We start from the raw sequence: 19060 nt of genomic DNA on the forward strand, positions 1-19060 counted from the left end.
TCACGCACCTGAAACGTCAACTTCATGTGTTATCAACGTCAAATCACTTAATTCTGTCAATGTCATCATCATCAAGTCGTAGTAGATCTATGTGACAAAAAGATTTTGGGGAATTATTTTGTCTGGCGAAAGAATGGGAAACGCAGGGAGTAACCAACCCAAAGAATGGCATCGAGACGCTGTGACGAAAGCTCCTGACGTTGGACCGTCGTCGCCAGTCAAAGAAGGCGAAGCGTTCACATTTGACAAGAAGGTTGACGATGATCGCATTGGCAGAGACGAAGAAAATAACATTGAAGATGGTGCACCATATTATACCAAGGCTGTTCCTGAAAGTGATGTAGAATATACTGGACCACGTGAGAGATCGAATACTTTGACTGACAGTAGCAAGATTATTGACGATATAAAAGTTTTGCCAACTGTTTTTAAATGGGAAGGAGGGGGTAAACAGGTAAGCTAAGTCAATAGCAGTTTGAGCTAATCAAAATAAATGCAATTTCTAATAAGTATTTGTTTGTTTATCCTAGGTGTATATAAGTGGAACATTTACTGATTGGAAAACAATTCCTATGGTCAAGTCCCATGGAGATTTTGTAACGATAATAGATTTACCTGAAGGTGAACATCAGTACAAGTATTTTGTTGATGGAGAATGGCGACATGACCCCACTATGGTATGTTTTATTTATATTCATTCGCTACAATGTTGTGTTACTTTTGTCAGTGCATTCATATGTAAATAATTGCAATATCAACTTTGTATCAGCATACATTTTGCTTTTATACTTCATATTGTAGAATTTCATTATACTTTATATGTTATTCAGTCTGCATTCATATTTTCAGGCTTTTATTTATTTTGTTACAGAAGGTAGTGGATAATGGCATGGGAAGTAAGAATAATTTGGTAACAGTTAAAATGTCAGATTTTGAAGTTTTCCAAGCTCTTGCAAAGGACAGTGAAGGCATACATAGCAGTGCTCAAACGGAGTATTCACAGGTTTGTTGGCAAATATCTGGGCCATGAAAAAAAAAATATATGTTAATTGATACTGATTTTAAAGGGTTTATAATTTCATTTTATAGGAAATACCTCAATCCAAGCCATGGGAAAAAGTTTCAGGGCCACCTATTTTGCCCCCTCATCTATTACAAGTCATTCTGAATAAAGACACACCATTGTCTGTAAGTACCCCCTCTTTATTGTTTACTTTTATCTTTGTACCTAATTATTATTTTAATATGTTATTCATTAATTCTTTTTCAGTGTGAGCCAACATTGTTGCCTGAGCCTAATCATGTTATGTTGAATCACCTTTACGCATTGTCCATCAAAGACGGTGTCATGGTGTTGTCAGCCACCCACCGATACAGAAAGAAGTATGTCACAACACTGCTTTACAAGCCAATATAAGTATTAAATCTGATGATCTGATGTATCATAGTTTCCTAAAGCACAACATTGCTTCCATAAATCAATTTACTAATAATAAACACTACAGCTACTATTAATTCCAAATAAATACAAGACAAGTGGTATTTTTGCACTAAGTTTCATAATTATCTATAGATATCTGGCACTAAAATGAATGCAGCGGGATAGGAGTATAAAGAGCTATGATAAAAAATGCTAAATCATGTTTGAAGGTATAGTATTATTGTTTTTTTTTTCTATAATTGTTTATTTTGTACTATTTGGTACTAGTACTAATGTGTCTGAAGTGCAATGGTCTTAATGGGGAATATATAAGCAAAAGTATGGGACCCAGTTACTTCTGATGAAGTTTCCTTTAGTGATATGAATACAAAGGTGTCTGCACTAGTGTGTGTAAATAAGATCAGATCAGTATAATAGTTGTATTATACAACAGTTTTTGACAAATAATAATGGATAAAATGTTATTACATATTTCTAAGTGCAGCCAGATGTGATAATGTACTCTGTTTTAAATTATTGACTTGTTGTGATTGTAACTATTAGTTAGGTATAAATTTAACGTGCTTTTGTTAAAGTATAATTATGTAAACATTAGTGTGTAAATAAAAGATCTATATAAAAATGTTGTTTATTTTATCAATCTAAAAAAGTCATTTTCTTATTTCTTGTTGATACAAGCATTACTAAAAATTACGATTTTAATTTATCAGCAATGTACAAAATAATAATAACGGGTTTTACCTCAATTGGGTATACTGGCGATAAACACAGCTACAAACTATAATATAAAAGCAAGTCTTGAATGAGAAAAGATAATTTTATTAATTTATTATTATAATTATCGGCGTTTCAGTTTTCGGTAATTTTAATAGTAGGTATGAATTTGTGTTCTTCCCCATTACATGGGGTTTTAGTGCCATATAAGATTTTTTTAATTGTTTTATTTACAAGATTGTTGAAGGACAAACTTCATAAAATTTGATATTATATATGCATTTATTTCTGATGACATATTTTACATGAAATGCTTTTCTGTTTACTACGAAAGCTAATAGATACTTTAACATAATATTATAAAATATCAAAATATAAATATTATTTTAAATTAATGTACACATATACTTCATTAAATTATATTCTCCAGCTGAAACAGAGTTATGACAAATAATACTATTTATTGTAATAATAGTGACTTAAATAAAGTGAAAAAGTATATAATTAATTTTTATTAACAATTTGAGAAGTGATGGGTAACTTGTACTCATTTTAAACTATTCCTTATGCAAAATGAAAATTAATTAATTACTATTTAATCTAATGATGTACAATTTGTACATATCTATCTACTTATAAAAATTGCAGTCAATATCACAATTTGTTTAACAAGAGTTTACGAGACCAAGCATGTTTTTGGGACACTAAAAATAATTCTCCAACATATGAATGTCGTAGCCATATCGTAGATTTGCTTACTTTATGATATGTCGAGCATTCGGTTGTTTCAAGAATGATCGCATTCCATAAGATGGAAAACTCAATTTGACCAGGATCATTAAGTTGTCTACAATGTCAATTTCCACTATGTTCACCTGAGTGTGTCACTTGGTTCATCTCTACTTCATGAAATAGTCGCGCGAATAGGTGCTCAAATCATTGATCTGTGAAAGCCACCACATAATGTGGGCAATAGACAGTTAAATAGTTTATGAACTGCAAATATTTCATGAAATACTCAAACATTGCATGAAGTTAGCAAATCCACGATAAGGCCACGATATAAATACTATAAATGCTTCTTCTAATGTCGCATCGACAATTTAATTAATATACATAAAATTATTAATGTTCCCTTCTCCTTCATAAACATAATAACATTAAGTAGTATGAGCATGCAGTGGTAGCCAGATAACAGGTTTTAAAAAAGTATTTATGTAAAAATGTTAATAATAATGACTCAAATATAGAATAAAGATAAAACAAAATTGAAGTTCTAGTGTGTCCCATTGATATGATTTATATGTATCACAGCCAGGGCGTTGAGTACAAGATATATTTTAATTTGGCCACTCCTGCATGAATGAGAATATCAGAAGAAAATAGATAACATAAGTGTAATCCTAGAGTATTGTGATAAGGATAGGCTGTCATAATGTATCTGTATTTACAGTAACTTTGGTTGCACTTTGAACTATTTTAATAGGTTTAATCTAAGATTTAATGACAAACTTACTTTTTACCTAAGAATGAGACAAAACTGTCGAGCTCTAGAGTACCTAAATGATGTTATACATCATGATATAGTGAGATATATTCCTCATAAGATACTTATGTACCTGTACCGTAAAGCAGTAGCGGCATTCCATTGTGGTAGCATATAATTATCGCCTAGCTAGACGTCGTCGTCTATACAATCACTGTTTACTACTAGTATTTCTTAAATTGTTACTGATTACCATTTTTGGCACAAACAGTAAGCCATTTTAATAGAACATCGCTACCGCTTTCGGTAAAAAAATTATAATCTAGCCCAAAAATTTTAATTTTCCTTTACATTTTACCAAAAATTAGAACTATTACATTTCAAGAAAGTTTCAAATGAGTAGATTGCATAGAGAGCTATTTTAGAGTATTGACTGTTGATTTATTTTATGATATTTTATCATACACATACCTACTTAACATCGTCGTTTAAGCACGGATTCAATAAAATGAGTTGTAAGTATAATATAAGCAGAAAATTAAAATTTGTGGGCATAGGAAAAATTATGGTTACAATTAAATGATAAATAATTATACCTATAGGTAGTCGGTATGTTACTTTATCCAAAATTTTCGTTCATGGCATGGGGCATCTGTACCCTTAGTACAAGTTTGCTTTATGTTGATCGTTTAACGTAAAGATGTACTGAACTTAGGTATGTTCTCAATATTACAAGGTACCATATTTTATAATATATAAAATCTAATATTGCATCAATTCCTACGAGTTACATCGATTGTTATTTTATAGGACCACTTCAAATTTTATAAGTTACAAATGTATGTAAATTATACTTACAATAGAATTTGTTATTGAAATAAAAATAAGTACCTAATACTGTTTAAATTGTGTACTTTCGTATATAATAAAAATTGAGCTAAAGTTTGCGACACATTATATATTGTGAAATCATCCGGACAGTACAAATCTGCGGATTTGGACTACTTATTCCTTACAATATGGGGAATTAACCATTTTATATTTATTTAATTGATTTTTTAATACTACAATCCACTCGGTATAACTAGTTTTTCGAAGAGTTGTAAAATTACAAAAGATCTAATTTCATAAGGAACTATGACAATTAGTTTAAAGATCTAATTTATTGAATTATTTTGAAGTTACTTCTAAAAGCGGTTCTCTATCCTTTGCGTCACTCAAATTCATTGTGACATTACTTACTGGATTTTTAAAATACATAGCAACAGCGATACTGACTAGACAAATTGATAACACGGTAAACGGTGTGATCACAATACTAAATAGTATGTAACATACTACGGCTGTTATTACCAGCTCTAACGCACTTGCGTATGTCTTTAAAATGGAATTTAAATTTTTCAAAAAGAAACTAGTGACTATGCCAACCACAGCACTGTTTATGGTTATAAGTATTACAAAAATGTTACCCAATGAACTGAAATCTTCAAATATTGTTCCTAACTCACCTTTGAACATTAAAATAAAGAAGTTACAGAGGACAGAGTCCAGATACATAAACACATTTTGTAAGAATATATCAACATTAGAACCTTTCGTTTTCAACAAATATTCATTGTATGTACCAGCCAGACATGAACAGAAATTTTGGAAATTTATAGATAAGAAATAAATATTGAATAATTGTGACCAGAGATCGGAGTCGTCTTTCGATTGTATTGATGCCGCGTCGAAATTTTTAATCATGCATCCAAGTGTCAGTATGCCTAGCGATATCCACTGCATGAAACCCAATTTCTTCTTGAACAAAAACTGAAAAAGAGAATAATATATTATTTCTTGTTTTTCAGACTAAGGCAGTTGTCCCATCAACGGCGAGAAAACGACTAACTATCGGCTATTTTCTCGCTCAAGAAACGTACAATAGATATCTTTTCCGTGTAAACAAAAGAGATGCATATACAAACAGTTAATCGCTGACTGTTCACACTGCCGGCGAGTGCTCGCTTTACTAGTTTGTCGCTGAGCGAGAAGAGCTATGAAAGATAACACTCGCTCGGCGATTTTTCTACAGTGCGTATCGTACTGATGCGAGTAATCGCCCGCCTCACTCGCACACTCGCTTATAGCTGAGCTACACAAATATCGGAACTATGCACTCGCGCCACGCGTCTCGCTAACTCGTTTCTAGTTCTAGCTCTACTCGTTACTCGTTCATCGTTGCCGGTGGGACAACTGCCTTATTACGTTAAAATTCCATAACATACATGACAGTAAGTAATTGTGCAAACACAGACAACGCATTATGTTTGATTTTTAGTGTAAGTAAATTCCCTATTATTGACATAATATTATGAGTATGTGCCACTGGAGGCATATAATCATAACACTACAGTAGGTATATGTACGTTGTTACTACTTATTATGCGTTTATCTTCTGACCTCCAAAGCCTTACGTCTAATTGTTTTAGAATATCAAATATTATTCTCTGTTTACTTTTTTTTTTCAGTTCAAACAAATCTTGCATAGAATAATTAGTAAAATGGCTCTTTCGCAGACTTGTTACCTATGTAAGGATTTGTTGTGACATTTTAGTATGCCCATTGCCCCTCATTTAATATTTTTATCACATAATACGATTATGTATTTCAAAATTGTTATAGGTGCCTTATAAGTTTTTGATGTGTGACTGTGTAATATAATTGGTAGATAACAAAGTGTAATTTATTGTCGCTGTATGGTGAACGGTGGCTATCTAGAGATAATGAAATTTGCTGTAAGTAATTATTGCTACATACCTGAAAGAGTAACGCTGTCAGTACCACTCGGAACTGCAATAGAATGTAGTACGAAGTGGGGTCATAGTGGGACAGGTTTATAAACGCCAAGTTGTTATAAAAACAGTACAACAATGATGGAATGAAGTACATCAACAGAAGCTCATAGTTCATAACAATGGCCTTGAACAGATGCGGTTTATTTCTGAAAAAAACAAAGAGAACATAATTAATTAGGTGACTTCAAAAGCCGATATTTATAAAGCACTACTACTGACATCTAAGTTTGCGGTACCAGTACCTATACCTACCAACTAACGACCCATTTTTTGGACTTAGTATTAATATCTGCTAGTTATATAATTGAGATTTACTTTGTTGAGGAGTTAGTAAAGTTATAAAGAGGAAATAGAATAACTTTATCAGAAGTTCACAAAATTTTGCCTGGGGTCATCGTGCCGTGAGGAGTCTAGTCGTTAGCGTGCATGTTGCTGGGTCCAAGCGCGCCCAGGCACTAAGGTGCCTTACCTCAATGTGCGGGGCTCTGTAGAGGTGGACAGAGGATATCCCTAGCTCATCGTGGGAACAGCATGAGTTCTAGTAACAACCAACTCGGAGGCTGCGGAGGTGGGTAGTTGGATACTCGCCACACACCACACCATTGTTCTCGGGGCAGAAAGTGGGCTGCGGAGTTTAGCTACACTAAATGTGCAAGGAGGTATGAAATAATGACTATGGAAAATAAAATATATGTAGATGAAGTGATTCAATTTAAATGATAAATAATAACAGTTGGGGTAACGAGAGGGAGTCTCTTATCATGGACGATGCACCAAGGTTGTCTGAATATTGGGAGTTATCCTTACTAAAGACAGGACATCATGGGACGGATAATTGTGTGACTGAATATCGGATAAATCCGTTGAAGTTATCGACGTCGATGGTTTAAGTGTTAGCTTCGAGTCGAAGCCAATACTTAAACCTTCGATTGATGGGTACTTATGTTCAAAGGCCATGTTGGCAAGCTGCCGATTTGAAAATATGAGTGAATGTTGATAACTATGTAATTCGACTGAATTTTAGTACCAACACTAAGTATTTAAGGTATTTATGATTCGAGCGCATGCAGTAATAAAAAGTAGGTAAGCACAGCTGAGTAAAATAAATTGGTAGAATACGTTTTTGAGTTGGACGTGCAATATAACTTTGATTTCATATAATTATGTACTAGATACTAGACGAGAAAACGTTGCAATACTACGTTAAGATGACATGCAGACGTGCTAACAAAAATGAGATATAAGTACCTAGGTAAGTATAAAATACGATATACGATAGTGATTTTGATATTTAATTGAATGAAAGATAGAATTACAAGAAATTTTAAAGTTTAAGTTCAGTAAAGTTATTGTTAGCTACTTATAAACTGAAGTAGGCTGCAGTAATAAAAACGCTCATAAAGTTATTAATAACTATTTTCTGGTAAGTGCCATACATACGTAAATCTACCGTATTGAACTATAAAACAATCACATAAATCGGGTCTGAATCTTGGGAGTTAGGGAATAATCGTTTTGTACATTACAAAGGTAGATATGCACCTTTATCAATAAATACATAGGTAGGTATCTATTTATATCTGAATGTACATACCTACGCAATTTATAGTACCTATTATTTTCTACACGATGTAGGCAAATATTATAACTCGGTGTTCAAGGTAAACCACATGGTCTCTTAGACTGGTTTTTGAGCTAATTTTACAATTAATCAAATTCTAAATATTATAGTATTAGTTTCTCGTTTGCTAAAAATAGATAGAGCTACGTCTAGATAATTATTATCTAGATGCGTATAATATTAATGATGAAAACGCTTCCTGCACTTCAATGTGTTCAATTTTAAGGACAATTTATCGTGTATATTCTGTCTACGGGAAGTCGGTGCTGAATTTCAATACCTACATCATGCATAAAAATATACTACCAAAGAAATAATAATGTGGAATGATAATATGAAAGAAAGAAAGGGGTTTGTGATAAATTCTTTTTCATTGGATAAGTTAATGCCTGCTCAGTAACAATCGTCAACTTATCCAATGAATAACCCTCCATTTGCCAGGCGGGTTAAAAGAAGACTTGGAGCCGTCCCCGAGTAACTTAGAATAAAGAGAAAAAGAAGAAGAATAAAATACTAGTATTATTAAAGGTACTTACATATAAACCACGTAAGGTTTATTGCTTTTTCTACAAACGCTGAAAAATTAATTTAAAATGTTCTCTATGCATTGTTAAATAATAAAACATGAGATATCTTTAATAAAGTGAATCAATCATCATTATTAGCCAGTTTCAATCCACTGCTGGACAAAGGCCTTTCCAATAGCACGCCAAGAATAACTACGTTGTGAATCAATACGTCTAGTACCTATGTGTACCTAGTCAGGAAATAGAGGTAAGGTGAAATGTTAGAAAGCACGGTTGTCTATCTTACTAGTTATTTCTTTTTCCAAAATATAAACTGGCTAATATGTACTATTTATAACACATATGTATGGGTAGGTAATGAGTTTTCGTACTTCGACATTTGTGACGGATTAGTGAAATAATTAAAGCAGGTTCACATTAGGTCAATAGTACAGGTTACAGTAGGTTTTTAAATTGGTCGTTGTCTTTGTAGATTTATTGGTCTGCTGCTGCGGTGGCAGGGATGCATTACCTGTCACAGGCTAACACCGTTCCATCTTCATATCCATCTTTTGACTTTTTTATGGAATAGGAATAGGAGTAATCGAGCAGACGGATCATATAATGATGGTAAGAGATCACTGCTGCCTATCACCGGGAACACCGGGAACAGCAAAGGAGTCAGAAGGCTGGCTTCTTTTTTTGAAGGTTTAATCTTCCGGCATAACTGTCGGTTTGACTTAACGTAAACCAGGCTTTAGTTGATTTTCTTTTTGGTTACATCTACGCTACATATTATTCTGTTATCCTATCCATAATGTGAATGAAGTCGGGGTCGACGCTTTCTTTGTTTATTTCTTTCTGTTTCTACATTTGGTATAAAAATAGAGATAGTTAGGCTTGGTTAGCTACATGAAATTATTACCTTGTTCAAAATAATAATATCTTCTTAATTTTACCTGTTTGTGCTTATTAGCATAGTAATTGCTACCTTTTATTGAAAAATTGATAATAACTACCTACCTAGTTCAAATTAGTCGTTACCAAGAAGTCGGTTAAAAATAAATTATAAAAAAAACAGCAACTTATACTTACTCTCTCTTGTACGTATATAAGAATGCCGATGCAACCAATTTAAGTAGTTCTGATAGGAAAACCACGAGTGTCGTATTGTAGTCATAGTCGCCATTTTCAGTTTTTGATGCAGTTACAAACACACCTGAAAATAAACAAGAACGTTTAATGTTTACTCTCTCGATACTGTCTGTGCACTTGTCACGGTCTTGGTAAACATAGGAGTAGGAATGATTTCACAATACATAACAAACATAATATGCTTTCATCTTTAGATATAGGTGGTAAGTAAATATAGATAGATAAGTATGTTTTCATGCAGTAGATCAGTTGGTAAACATTTAGTAAACCTATGTTTACTTAATCGCTTTTTACTATACGATATGTTGACTGCCTTGATGACCATATTGTGATCGCTGACGACTCCAAGCATCTAACCCTTGTTAGATTCCTGTTCTGGATATAACTTGACACTATTGGGATTTTTTTTTCCAATTTATGAGTTCTGATGTCGTGTTTCGTGCATATACCTACATATACTACAGATCACAGTCATAATACATATAACAGAAAAAAGTTACAAAATGAGTGTTTAATTTAACTGAAGATAAGGTCTAAGATTCACATAGATAATAGTAAATTCCGTAGTAGGCCCATTTAAAAAAAATCTAACCAATTGTGAGTTAATTAATAATAATTAGATAAGAAAACATCTAATAAATTTCGTGAGTCTTCATATTATATTATTTAATTTAATCAAACGTATTACGTGTGTATTATCGGATGTTTTATCAGAGCATAAAAACGGTTAATCGTAAATAAGTTTTATAGTATCCTATTACATGCGACTTATAACAAAAATGGTGAAAAGTGGGTGTACATTGTATAGCGGCATTTCGTGTCGTAATGAGCACTTCTGCCTACCCCTTCGGGGATAAAAGGCGTGACGTTGCTTTTGCAGTCACTTATTAGAGATTATTGACAGCTATTTAGTTAATATCTGAACCAAACACTTATTTTAAGGTGGTTAACATACCTTGTCTTAAATACCAGGCTTTATAGGTACCACATTTATAATTTATCACTATCATTAATCATACTATTATATTGTTTACTTCTGCATGTATAAATAAATTAAATAGTGTATGTAATGTAGTTTAAGCGTCAAATTAATGTACATGTATACAGTTATGTGTACATGGAAATTTTAAAGCAAGCAAGGAAGCTGATATAAAGCCCGTAATGAAAAACAAGATTAAAAACATTTCATTCATTGTTGTAGCATGAAACCCAAAACAGTAATCATATTGATTGTTACAAGTCATTGCTTTGGTTCCTATGCAAGACTGGCTATTGTTTGCAAACATGTCCTTGACTTGTCTTCAAGTTTACATACAAATACTATACAAAAAAGTAATGTTTTAATCCTTTCTGAATTATACACACACATACACTAATAGAAAGCTGAACATTATCATGAATTTATTTAAAAAATCATGGTATTGCAAGCTATTATTGAGTAGATGTAAAGAAATAATGATTATTTATTCTTGTTTGTACTTTTATAAACACACTGTACACTTCAGTAATTACAGGCATAAATGAGTTTCACCTTCAACATAATGGAGGTTCTTTTTTTAAACCTATTCAGACTTATTGACATCATACTTAAACTATCTTATTATATTTTCAATACATTATGCTAGTTGTAAAAAAAACTAGTAAAAAAAACATATAAAAGATAACAAGAACATAAAAAAAATAAGGTTAAATAAAAAAATATTAGTAATACCTGTAATTGAATTAAAATCCAAGCAATGGATATAGTTTATAGTTTCAGAATAAAACAGTGTGTTTAATTGGCCATTGAGTTTTTATTCCCTTTAAATTAGCTATGTTATGGAACAAATCCAATTACTCTTATCAAGTACTGTGCAGTAGAATGGCAGTATGAATGATGATAGAGTATGAACATAAAACCTACACATAATGTGTAATCTTATTTGTCAGTCACAAGTTATTGTCGCTTTTCCTGTTGCAGCTCTAGCGTAGGAAGAGAGTCATATAGGAAAATGCACTATCTATGTACTTCATGATATTTATGTGAAGATTTGTAATATTTGGTGTAAATAAATTATAAACAAATAAGAAAACCTTGTAACCTTGACTACATCATCATCAATACCATAATAATATACATGAAGAAAAATTTGTAGTCTTTTTAATATTAATTTTACAACGCAATGGTACGCTTTTTAACCACGAAGGGGTAGGGGTGCACATTATGGCACATAATGCCATTGCACAATGCAAATTTAAGTCCCATGTAATAGAGGGTAAGCCTATTCCCATATACTAACTCTGTTTAATTTTAGCCAGTGATATATTCAGAAGTACTATTGGTTTCACTGTTTGTTCGCAACGGGCTTACCTTAGGTTTGATCTCTGTTAGTACATTAAAAATATGTTTTAGGAATCCCTTTTGAATAATCTCATCATTAGTATAGCCAAGTATCTTTAAACTCTAGATAGTATCTATATAAATATGATTATAGCAATAAATATAATGAAGATTAAAATAATAAAAGCAATAAATTAAAAATGAGAGTGTTACAATTTTCTGTAACTTTTATCTCTGTAATATTCTCGTGTCTGTTATACTCTGATAACCGTTTAAACAATCAGTCATGAGTAGTGTTTCCTGTACTATTATCTCAATATTTGTTTGAAATGTTATTTTAATAGATTGCTGCTTTATAATTAAAACATAGTTAGCAGATATGAAACTCACCTTGAAATACGAAGAGTATGATGTACAGGGCAAAAATAATAAAAGCTTCTTTATTAGGAAATAAATTAGAACATTGTTTCATTTTTCTTCAAATTACTGAAACTTGTTTTGGTAGTGAATAATGACTGAAGTGGCTTTATTACCAGTCAGTTTGTTACGAGCTCTAAGGCCTTAGAGTCTAACATGCATATTGATAAATCGTATTATCCGCCCATTGACTTGAAAAGCCTAAAACTAGGTATACCAAACAAAAACCAGTTCTTCCGACACTAGATTACTAAATAAAACTAGCAGACTTCAGACATGTCAATGTCAATTTTTCCTTACCATGTCTAATCCATAACCAATAGAGTGGATAGAGTATAGAATTTAATTAAATAATCAAAATATCATTTTATACTCGATATAACGTTTCCTAATCAGAACAGAATACCTAAAAAATAGTGATTCTCATGGTTATACATTTAGATTCTATTTATTTATCTTATTAATCGCCATGAAAAGTTTATTACTTTATTTAGAATAACTCAAAGAGCCTGTATCTACGATAACATTTAAAAAGTAAATGTGCAATAGATGTAATCTTTTGTGGTTTTTAGCTTTGGTTGGCAATGGCAAATTAAATGCTAATCCTTTGTAATAAAGTTCAAATTATAAATAACCTAAGCTTTTGTTTGTGGTTTGATTAGTTTGATGGTGTTGGAATGTTAAGGATCAGCAATCAGCAACAACAGCAAATGCAAAGAAAAGGAACTGTCACAATCACAAGTCAAATGTAATTTAGTGAGTGACAGTAGGTTTCTGAAACTGCGATATTTTAATTTGATTTCAATTGATTATAAGTCTTCAAACATAACTTAGTTTGAAGTTTAGTGTAAAGAAATGGTCGTAGTGTTGTTTGTGTAACAGTGTCACTATTATTGTCTCCACAGTGAAAATATCCTGTGCCTACAAATAGAGGAGTGTTATCAGGAGTTTTCAGTATTAGGAAAACTTAATGCGATGGCTAGTGACGAAGACGACAGTACATGGTAAATATCTCACACTATAAGCTGTACCTATTTGAAACTGTTATCTTTCAGTATCCACTTGATTAGTCATCCTATTTTGTGTTGCATGCTTAGTAGGTAATTACATATTGTTTAATTAGACAAGTAATACAATTGTAGTATATTGTTCCATCATTGTTTATTGCCAGATGTTGTTTTATAAGTTATTCACAATATATACACTGTATCAAACACAGATTATACATGATATATTTTGTGGTAAATGATATTATTTTACCTTATATTAGTTACATAGCTACAAACATTGTTGTACAAAAACATATTAATTTCCATTTCAGGTTAATTGAGTTGGAATCTGCCCTATTGGACGGTTGTTCGGCCCAAGAAATAAATTTGCTCACTAAGGGCAAGAAGATACCAGAAAGTTTACGTCCTGATGTGTGGCTCCTTTGTCTTAACTGCCAAGAAGCAGGCAATCAACTCCTTTCCTTTGACGAAATATTTGATCTGACTAATCAAAATGAACTCAGGGATGATGTGAAGAAGTTTGTGAAAAGACTTGGCAATGATGACGATGATAAACTATCAGTAATATCTGATATTGAATCAATAATAACTTTTTATTGTAAGTCTAAATCTATCAACTACAGTGCCAACAATGGCTGGATTGAAATCTTGTTACCATTACTGAGTTTGAAATTGCCCAGATCTGATACATACAATTTATTTGAAAAAGTTCTAAAACTATACATTCCCCAAGGTTGTGTGAAGAATGGAGTACCATTTCACATACTGCGGCTAATCTTACAGTATCATGATCCAGAACTTTGTTCATTTTTAGACACAAAACGAATTACTCCAGAACAATATTGTATGTCATGGTTGAGATCACTTTTTGCTGGTACATGCAATCTGGAGGTAGTGCTTTTTATGTGGGATTTGTATTTCCAAAGGTCTGATCCTTTTTTTATATTTTTCCTATGTTTGATAATGGTTATTAATGCTAGAGAACAACTACTGCAAATGAAAAATGAAGATAAGGATGCTATAATTCAAACTTTAATTCAGATGCCTTCAGACCTAGAAGCCAATGATGTTTCTGACTTTTGTTCACTTGCACATTATTACTCTCTAAAAACTCCTCTGTCATTCCGGGAGGATGTACTAGAAGTATTGTTCTCTGATAGTGGAGTAGAAATAAACTCTAAACTTTATTCCCAAGCACTATGTCTTCCTGTAGCTGTACATGAGCTGATTGAAAGTGCAACTCTAGATTCTGGTAACAGTGACAGTGTGAAGTTCTTTTTGGTAGACTGTCGCCCAGCTGAGCAATATAATGCTGGCCATCTGTCAACAGCATTCCACCTTGATTGTAATTTGATGTTACAAGAACCTTCAGCATTCAATACAGCAGTCCAGGGATTATTGAATGCACAACGCCAAGCACTAGCTGCTGGGTCTCTGGCTGCTGGAGAACACCTATGTTTTGTAGGTTCCGGTAGGACTGAAGAAGATAGTTACGCACACATGGTGGTAGCATCCTTCTTAAAAAGAAATACTAAACATGTCTCTATGTTAGATGGAGGTTTTGTTGCTATCCATGACTACTTTGGCCCACATATGACTGACTGTTTGGAAGAACACAATCCATCTACTTGTTTAGTATGCGCACCTAACAATAATAATGAGGGTGTTGAAACACATCAAACTAAGGTAAAGGATAATATTCCAGCTAAACAGTTGTTTAGCAAATTATCTTCAGCAATGAAAGCCAAGAGCCAAGAGGTCAGAGGAAAGTTGATAGAGTATATTGTAAATCCTAACTCAACATACAATAATGGAGAGTGGCATGTTTCTGCTGGAGATAGGAAAGAGCAAAGGTACAGAAATGTGCCTCCAGTGTTTAGTATAAATGACGAAGATGATGATTCAAGGTCTGACAGTCTCAGACGAGATTATACAGATTCAGATTCATTAGAAGAAATAGTCGAGCTGCAGACCTACCTAAAGGAACACAATATAGTAGATAGTTTCCCGTGTCAAGAGGTTTTGCTTAATGGCTATATGCATGACTCTTATTTGGTGGTGTCTGAAACACATTTGATTGTTTTGCGAGACATACCTAATAAAAAAGGAGCCGCGAAGGTTATGTCTCGAAGGCCATTGTCAACTATTGTTAAAATAACTGCAAAAAAGAGGCATCCAGAATTAATTACCTTTAAGTATGGAGTACCAGATGGTGATAATCTTTTAATTAAAGATATGGATCGCTTCCTCATCCCAAATGCTTCTGTAGCTACGAAAGTGGTTTCAAACCAAATTGTTCAACAATTGGACACCAAAGTTTGATACACCTAATCGAGAAAAGAAAAGTTTTATGAAAATAGTTTAATGTCTGCAAATGGAATCTTATAAGCATTATAAACTAGAGTAATTCCGGTACCGAATGAATAGATTCCAAACGTTTTGTAGGCAGCGGTATTCTAGCACACCTTAAGTGGAAAATGTTTCATTTGTCAATTGTCGTTAGGTACCTACCTACTCATAAATTATGTAATATTTTGAGTAGGTATAATCATAATATTTATGAGTGTTTAAAACATATTTATGACACGATTCCCCATTTTGTGTATGTAGGCTGACTTGAGTTGAGATAGACATAGCTTAATTACATACATAGGTATTTATTTATCTTTGTCACATTGTAAGAGTAATAGAGGAAGAGAGACAGAGGGATGTGGATATTTAAGCCTACCTAGTCACTACATACTTGTGCTAAGCAATATTTATCAAAAAAACACATTTCATATTATGGTTTGACCTCGCCTTTCACATTGCTATTCGAATTTTATTTCATTAATGTTACCACTACTTTTCTGTGGATTTATTTGCTTTTAGTGTAGTCCTATTATCTAGGTTAATTAAAATGTGATAAATAGAATTATAAATTAACAAATAAACAAGCACAGTAGTTATTAAAATATTTGATTTGGAAAATATTCATTGTTGAGATGTACTTAGCTCGTATGCATCGTATTTGCTCTGTAGACCATAACTTAAGAATACATGTTCCATTTGTGGTTAAAGCACGCAGGTTTCATGTGTTAAGTAGGTATCTTTAATTAGATACTTAACATGCACATTGTTCTCAGATAATTTTATTAAGCCGTGTTACAGAAATCGGCTTAATAAAATTATCTAGAGATGTACTTAGCAAAATTTTATAGTAGCAGATTTGTTCAGTACGTAATATTGTTACATTAAGTATCTCCAAAATAATATTTGATATTTTTTTTATTGAACGTGATACTGGTCTGATTCTAAATATTGTATCAAAGTGCAGTTTACTACGAAATCACTTTCAAGGCGTGCTTAAGTCAGCGCAAGTCTAACCTAATTATGTAGTTATGTTTAATATAAAATAGGGTAAGATTCTTTATAATGCACATGAGAGGGTTTGCCACGTTAAAGCATGCGCCATACTAACATCATGACCTTGCACTTAGGTTATAGAGATTTTGTCAAGAGATATGTAACTAGTAGCGTAGTTTTGTAATTACTATCTATCGTGTATTCCTAATAACGGCCGATAACAATCATGTCTTCATGTGTTATAGATGTTCTATTTTCAGTGTTTAAACTATTCCTAAATTATTTGTATATTTAGTTGTTATTTAAATAAAGAGATATATTACAAATACTTCGCTATTTATTTGTTGCATTAGGTAGGTATACCTAGTGCCTACCATTGTTTCCACATAGCAAAGCCATGCTTCGGCACGAATGGGGTAGCTCGACCGGAATGATATTACCTACGACCTCACTGAAAACCTGTGTTACAAAAGCAAAATTTGAATCGGCGACATACATGCTCCCCGCATTCGGGATCTCCAAAATGCTGGCAACGCACTTGTAACTCCTCTGGTGTTGCTGGTGTCCACGTAGGGCACTGATTCCTAGGTGCTTCGATAAAAAAGTACCTGTAGGTACCTATTTGATCTTTTCAAAGCCTAGTGAGTTACAGATGTATTAACTGGAAACTATAATAAGTAGGTAGTAGGTACTTAGTCTTGTTTTTAATTATAATTATTATATATTTATTAGTTAGTCCAAGTTAGTATCTAGGTACTGACTACCTATAATATACTGCTAACAAAGTAGGCACCCACTACTACTACTATAAAAGGCACCTACCTGTATAAGATCGTCTCTGAAACCAATCCGCATCCGCTTCGGTATTGATTTCTTGCGGTTTCCGTTTCGATTTCATGCATTAGATAGGTATGTATAAGATTTCTATTCTTATACTATAGGCACTTACCTAGGATTTTGAGACATTTTACGATTTTTACCAACCTGAACAAAACCATGTTAAAATTAAAAATGCATTATGTTTTACTCTTTGTTTAATTTAGATAAAGTCACTCATCAGACACCATAATTGGTTTCTACAATAACATAATATATTATGTAATTGTTAACAGTATGTACAGCGTTGCTTATTGTTTTAATAGGTAGTAGGTACTTATATGTATAAATAAGTAAGAAGGTATATGTATATCTATATATAGAAAGAAGACATTCTTGTAAATACGCATTTTATTTCTCATACCTATTCTACTTGTTTAAAACAGGAAATACAGGTATTCAATTGATATGTTTTGTTCCATTTGGTATATGTATGCTATAATAATAGTACTTGGTACATTTAGTGACAGTCACAAGTTAATAGTTTCGGTACAGTCAGAACTAAATGTTAACTGACATACTTACAGTGTTACCTGATAGCACAGATAGCTGTTATCAAATGCACAAAACAAATAGTTTTGTATCTGATAGTACCGTTTACTTAGGTTAGGTAGGTAAATTCATTTCTATGTGCAGTTATTTTTTGTCTACGTAGTTTATAAAATTTTGTAAGTAGTTTTAAATTGGATGAAAGTAGTATACAGTTCCTCAAATTACCTTTTCAATATATTTTGATTTTGACGATCGTAAACCTATCTAAGTAGGTAGGTAAGACAGGTAGTTCTGTTTCTGTTATGTAGCATGTACTAGTATGTAGGTATATTAACCTATGTCGAAAATGTAAAAAATATTTACAATAGATGAAGTAATCTTAATGAGTAATTATTTACATTATTTGACCGAACATGGCGAACATTAGATAATCTTAAGACTATATGTATTGTGTAGGCTATACTTAAATTCCTACTTACGTATCTACTAAAATATATTATCAATTTAAGTAGGTACCTAGCCATGTGCACTGTATAGAAGATCGAAATCAAAATAATAAGAATCGTCGTACTATAATTTTTTCGTCGCAGCAAGAATTTAGAATAGACTACACACGTGCCATTGACGGCACGCAGCAAATTTTGGGCACACGTTATCAGATGTTTGTTTGAGTAACCTATCTATGGTAGGTACCTGCATAATAGTCCGTTAAAGAAAATATTGTGAGGAAACTTATGTAGCTTTCGAATTATCTATAATGTATGTACCTATGTCTGAAATTGGCTATAAGCCAACATCCTCCAATTTTATTAATAAGTAGACAGGAAGATCTTTTTGTGA

The 19060-nt window shown here is 32.5% G+C and overlaps 4 protein-coding genes across 6 annotated transcripts in view; 2 read left to right on the plus strand and 2 right to left on the minus strand.

Annotated features, from left to right (window-relative positions):
- The window catches only part of LOC118265206 (ATP synthase subunit delta, mitochondrial), a 122446-nt gene that overhangs the window by 40215 nt on the left and 63171 nt on the right, over positions 1 to 19060 (minus strand). The gene's annotated exons all lie outside the window — the stretch shown is intronic.
- Positions 40 to 2063, plus strand: LOC118265089 (5'-AMP-activated protein kinase subunit beta-1). 2 transcript variants are annotated; one of them, XM_035577801.2, is made up of 5 exons: positions 40 to 454; positions 531 to 677; positions 872 to 1003; positions 1090 to 1188; positions 1271 to 2063. In XM_035577801.2, the coding sequence occupies exons 1-5, from the start codon at positions 134 to 136 to the stop codon at positions 1415 to 1417; spliced, it is 846 nt and encodes a 281-aa protein (XP_035433694.1). In that variant the 5' UTR covers positions 40 to 133; the 3' UTR covers positions 1418 to 2063. The 2 variants fall into 2 exon arrangements, with proteins under 2 accessions (XP_035433694.1, XP_035433695.1); XM_035577802.2 differs by having other exon boundaries at positions 875 to 1003.
- LOC126912667 (UDP-galactose transporter senju) lies at positions 1659 to 12774 on the minus strand. Of its 2 annotated transcripts, XM_050705876.1 has the most exons (5): positions 12471 to 12774; positions 9701 to 9824; positions 8636 to 8674; positions 6441 to 6624; positions 1659 to 5453 (listed from the first exon to the last, which is right to left on the minus strand). In XM_050705876.1, exons 1-5 carry the CDS (start codon positions 12550 to 12552, stop codon positions 4812 to 4814), a joined length of 1071 nt encoding a protein of 356 aa, XP_050561833.1. In that variant the 5' UTR covers positions 12553 to 12774; the 3' UTR covers positions 1659 to 4811. The 2 variants fall into 2 exon arrangements, with proteins under 2 accessions (XP_050561833.1, XP_050561834.1); XM_050705877.1 differs by lacking the exon at positions 8636 to 8674 and having other exon boundaries at positions 12471 to 12772.
- On the plus strand, positions 13031 to 17180 carry LOC126912666 (TBC1 domain family member 23). Its single transcript, XM_050705873.1, has 2 exons — positions 13031 to 13501; positions 13819 to 17180. Exons 1-2 carry the CDS (start codon positions 13473 to 13475, stop codon positions 15827 to 15829), a joined length of 2040 nt encoding a protein of 679 aa, XP_050561830.1. The 5' UTR covers positions 13031 to 13472; the 3' UTR covers positions 15830 to 17180.

The sequence above is a fragment of the Spodoptera frugiperda genome, chromosome 28, assembly GCF_023101765.2.
Source record: "Spodoptera frugiperda isolate SF20-4 chromosome 28, AGI-APGP_CSIRO_Sfru_2.0, whole genome shotgun sequence".
Taxonomy (NCBI): domain Eukaryota; kingdom Metazoa; phylum Arthropoda; class Insecta; order Lepidoptera; family Noctuidae; genus Spodoptera; species Spodoptera frugiperda.

Coding starts and splice junctions, on each gene's coding strand:
- LOC118265089 (XM_035577801.2), top strand. CDS start 134: ATGGGAAACGCAGGGAGTAACCAACCCAAAGAATGGCATCGAGACGCT. Junction 455..530: donor GGGAAGGAGGGGGTAAACAG/GTAAGCTAAGTC, acceptor TGTTTATCCTAG/GTGTATATAAGTGGAACATT. Junction 1,004..1,089: donor CTCAAACGGAGTATTCACAG/GTTTGTTGGCAA, acceptor TTCATTTTATAG/GAAATACCTCAATCCAAGCC.
- LOC126912667 (XM_050705876.1), bottom strand. CDS start 12,552: ATGAAACAATGTTCTAATTTATTTCCTAATAAAGAAGCTTTTATTATT. Junction 8,675..9,700: donor TTATATACGTACAAGAGAGA/GTAAGTATAAGT, acceptor TTAATTTTTCAG/CGTTTGTAGAAAAAGCAATA. Junction 5,454..6,440: donor TGACAGCGTTACTCTTTCAG/GTATGTAGCAAT, acceptor TCTCTTTTTCAG/TTTTTGTTCAAGAAGAAATT.
- LOC126912666 (XM_050705873.1), top strand. CDS start 13,473: ATGGCTAGTGACGAAGACGACAGTACATG. Junction 13,502..13,818: donor GACGAAGACGACAGTACATG/GTAAATATCTCA, acceptor TTTCCATTTCAG/GTTAATTGAGTTGGAATCTG.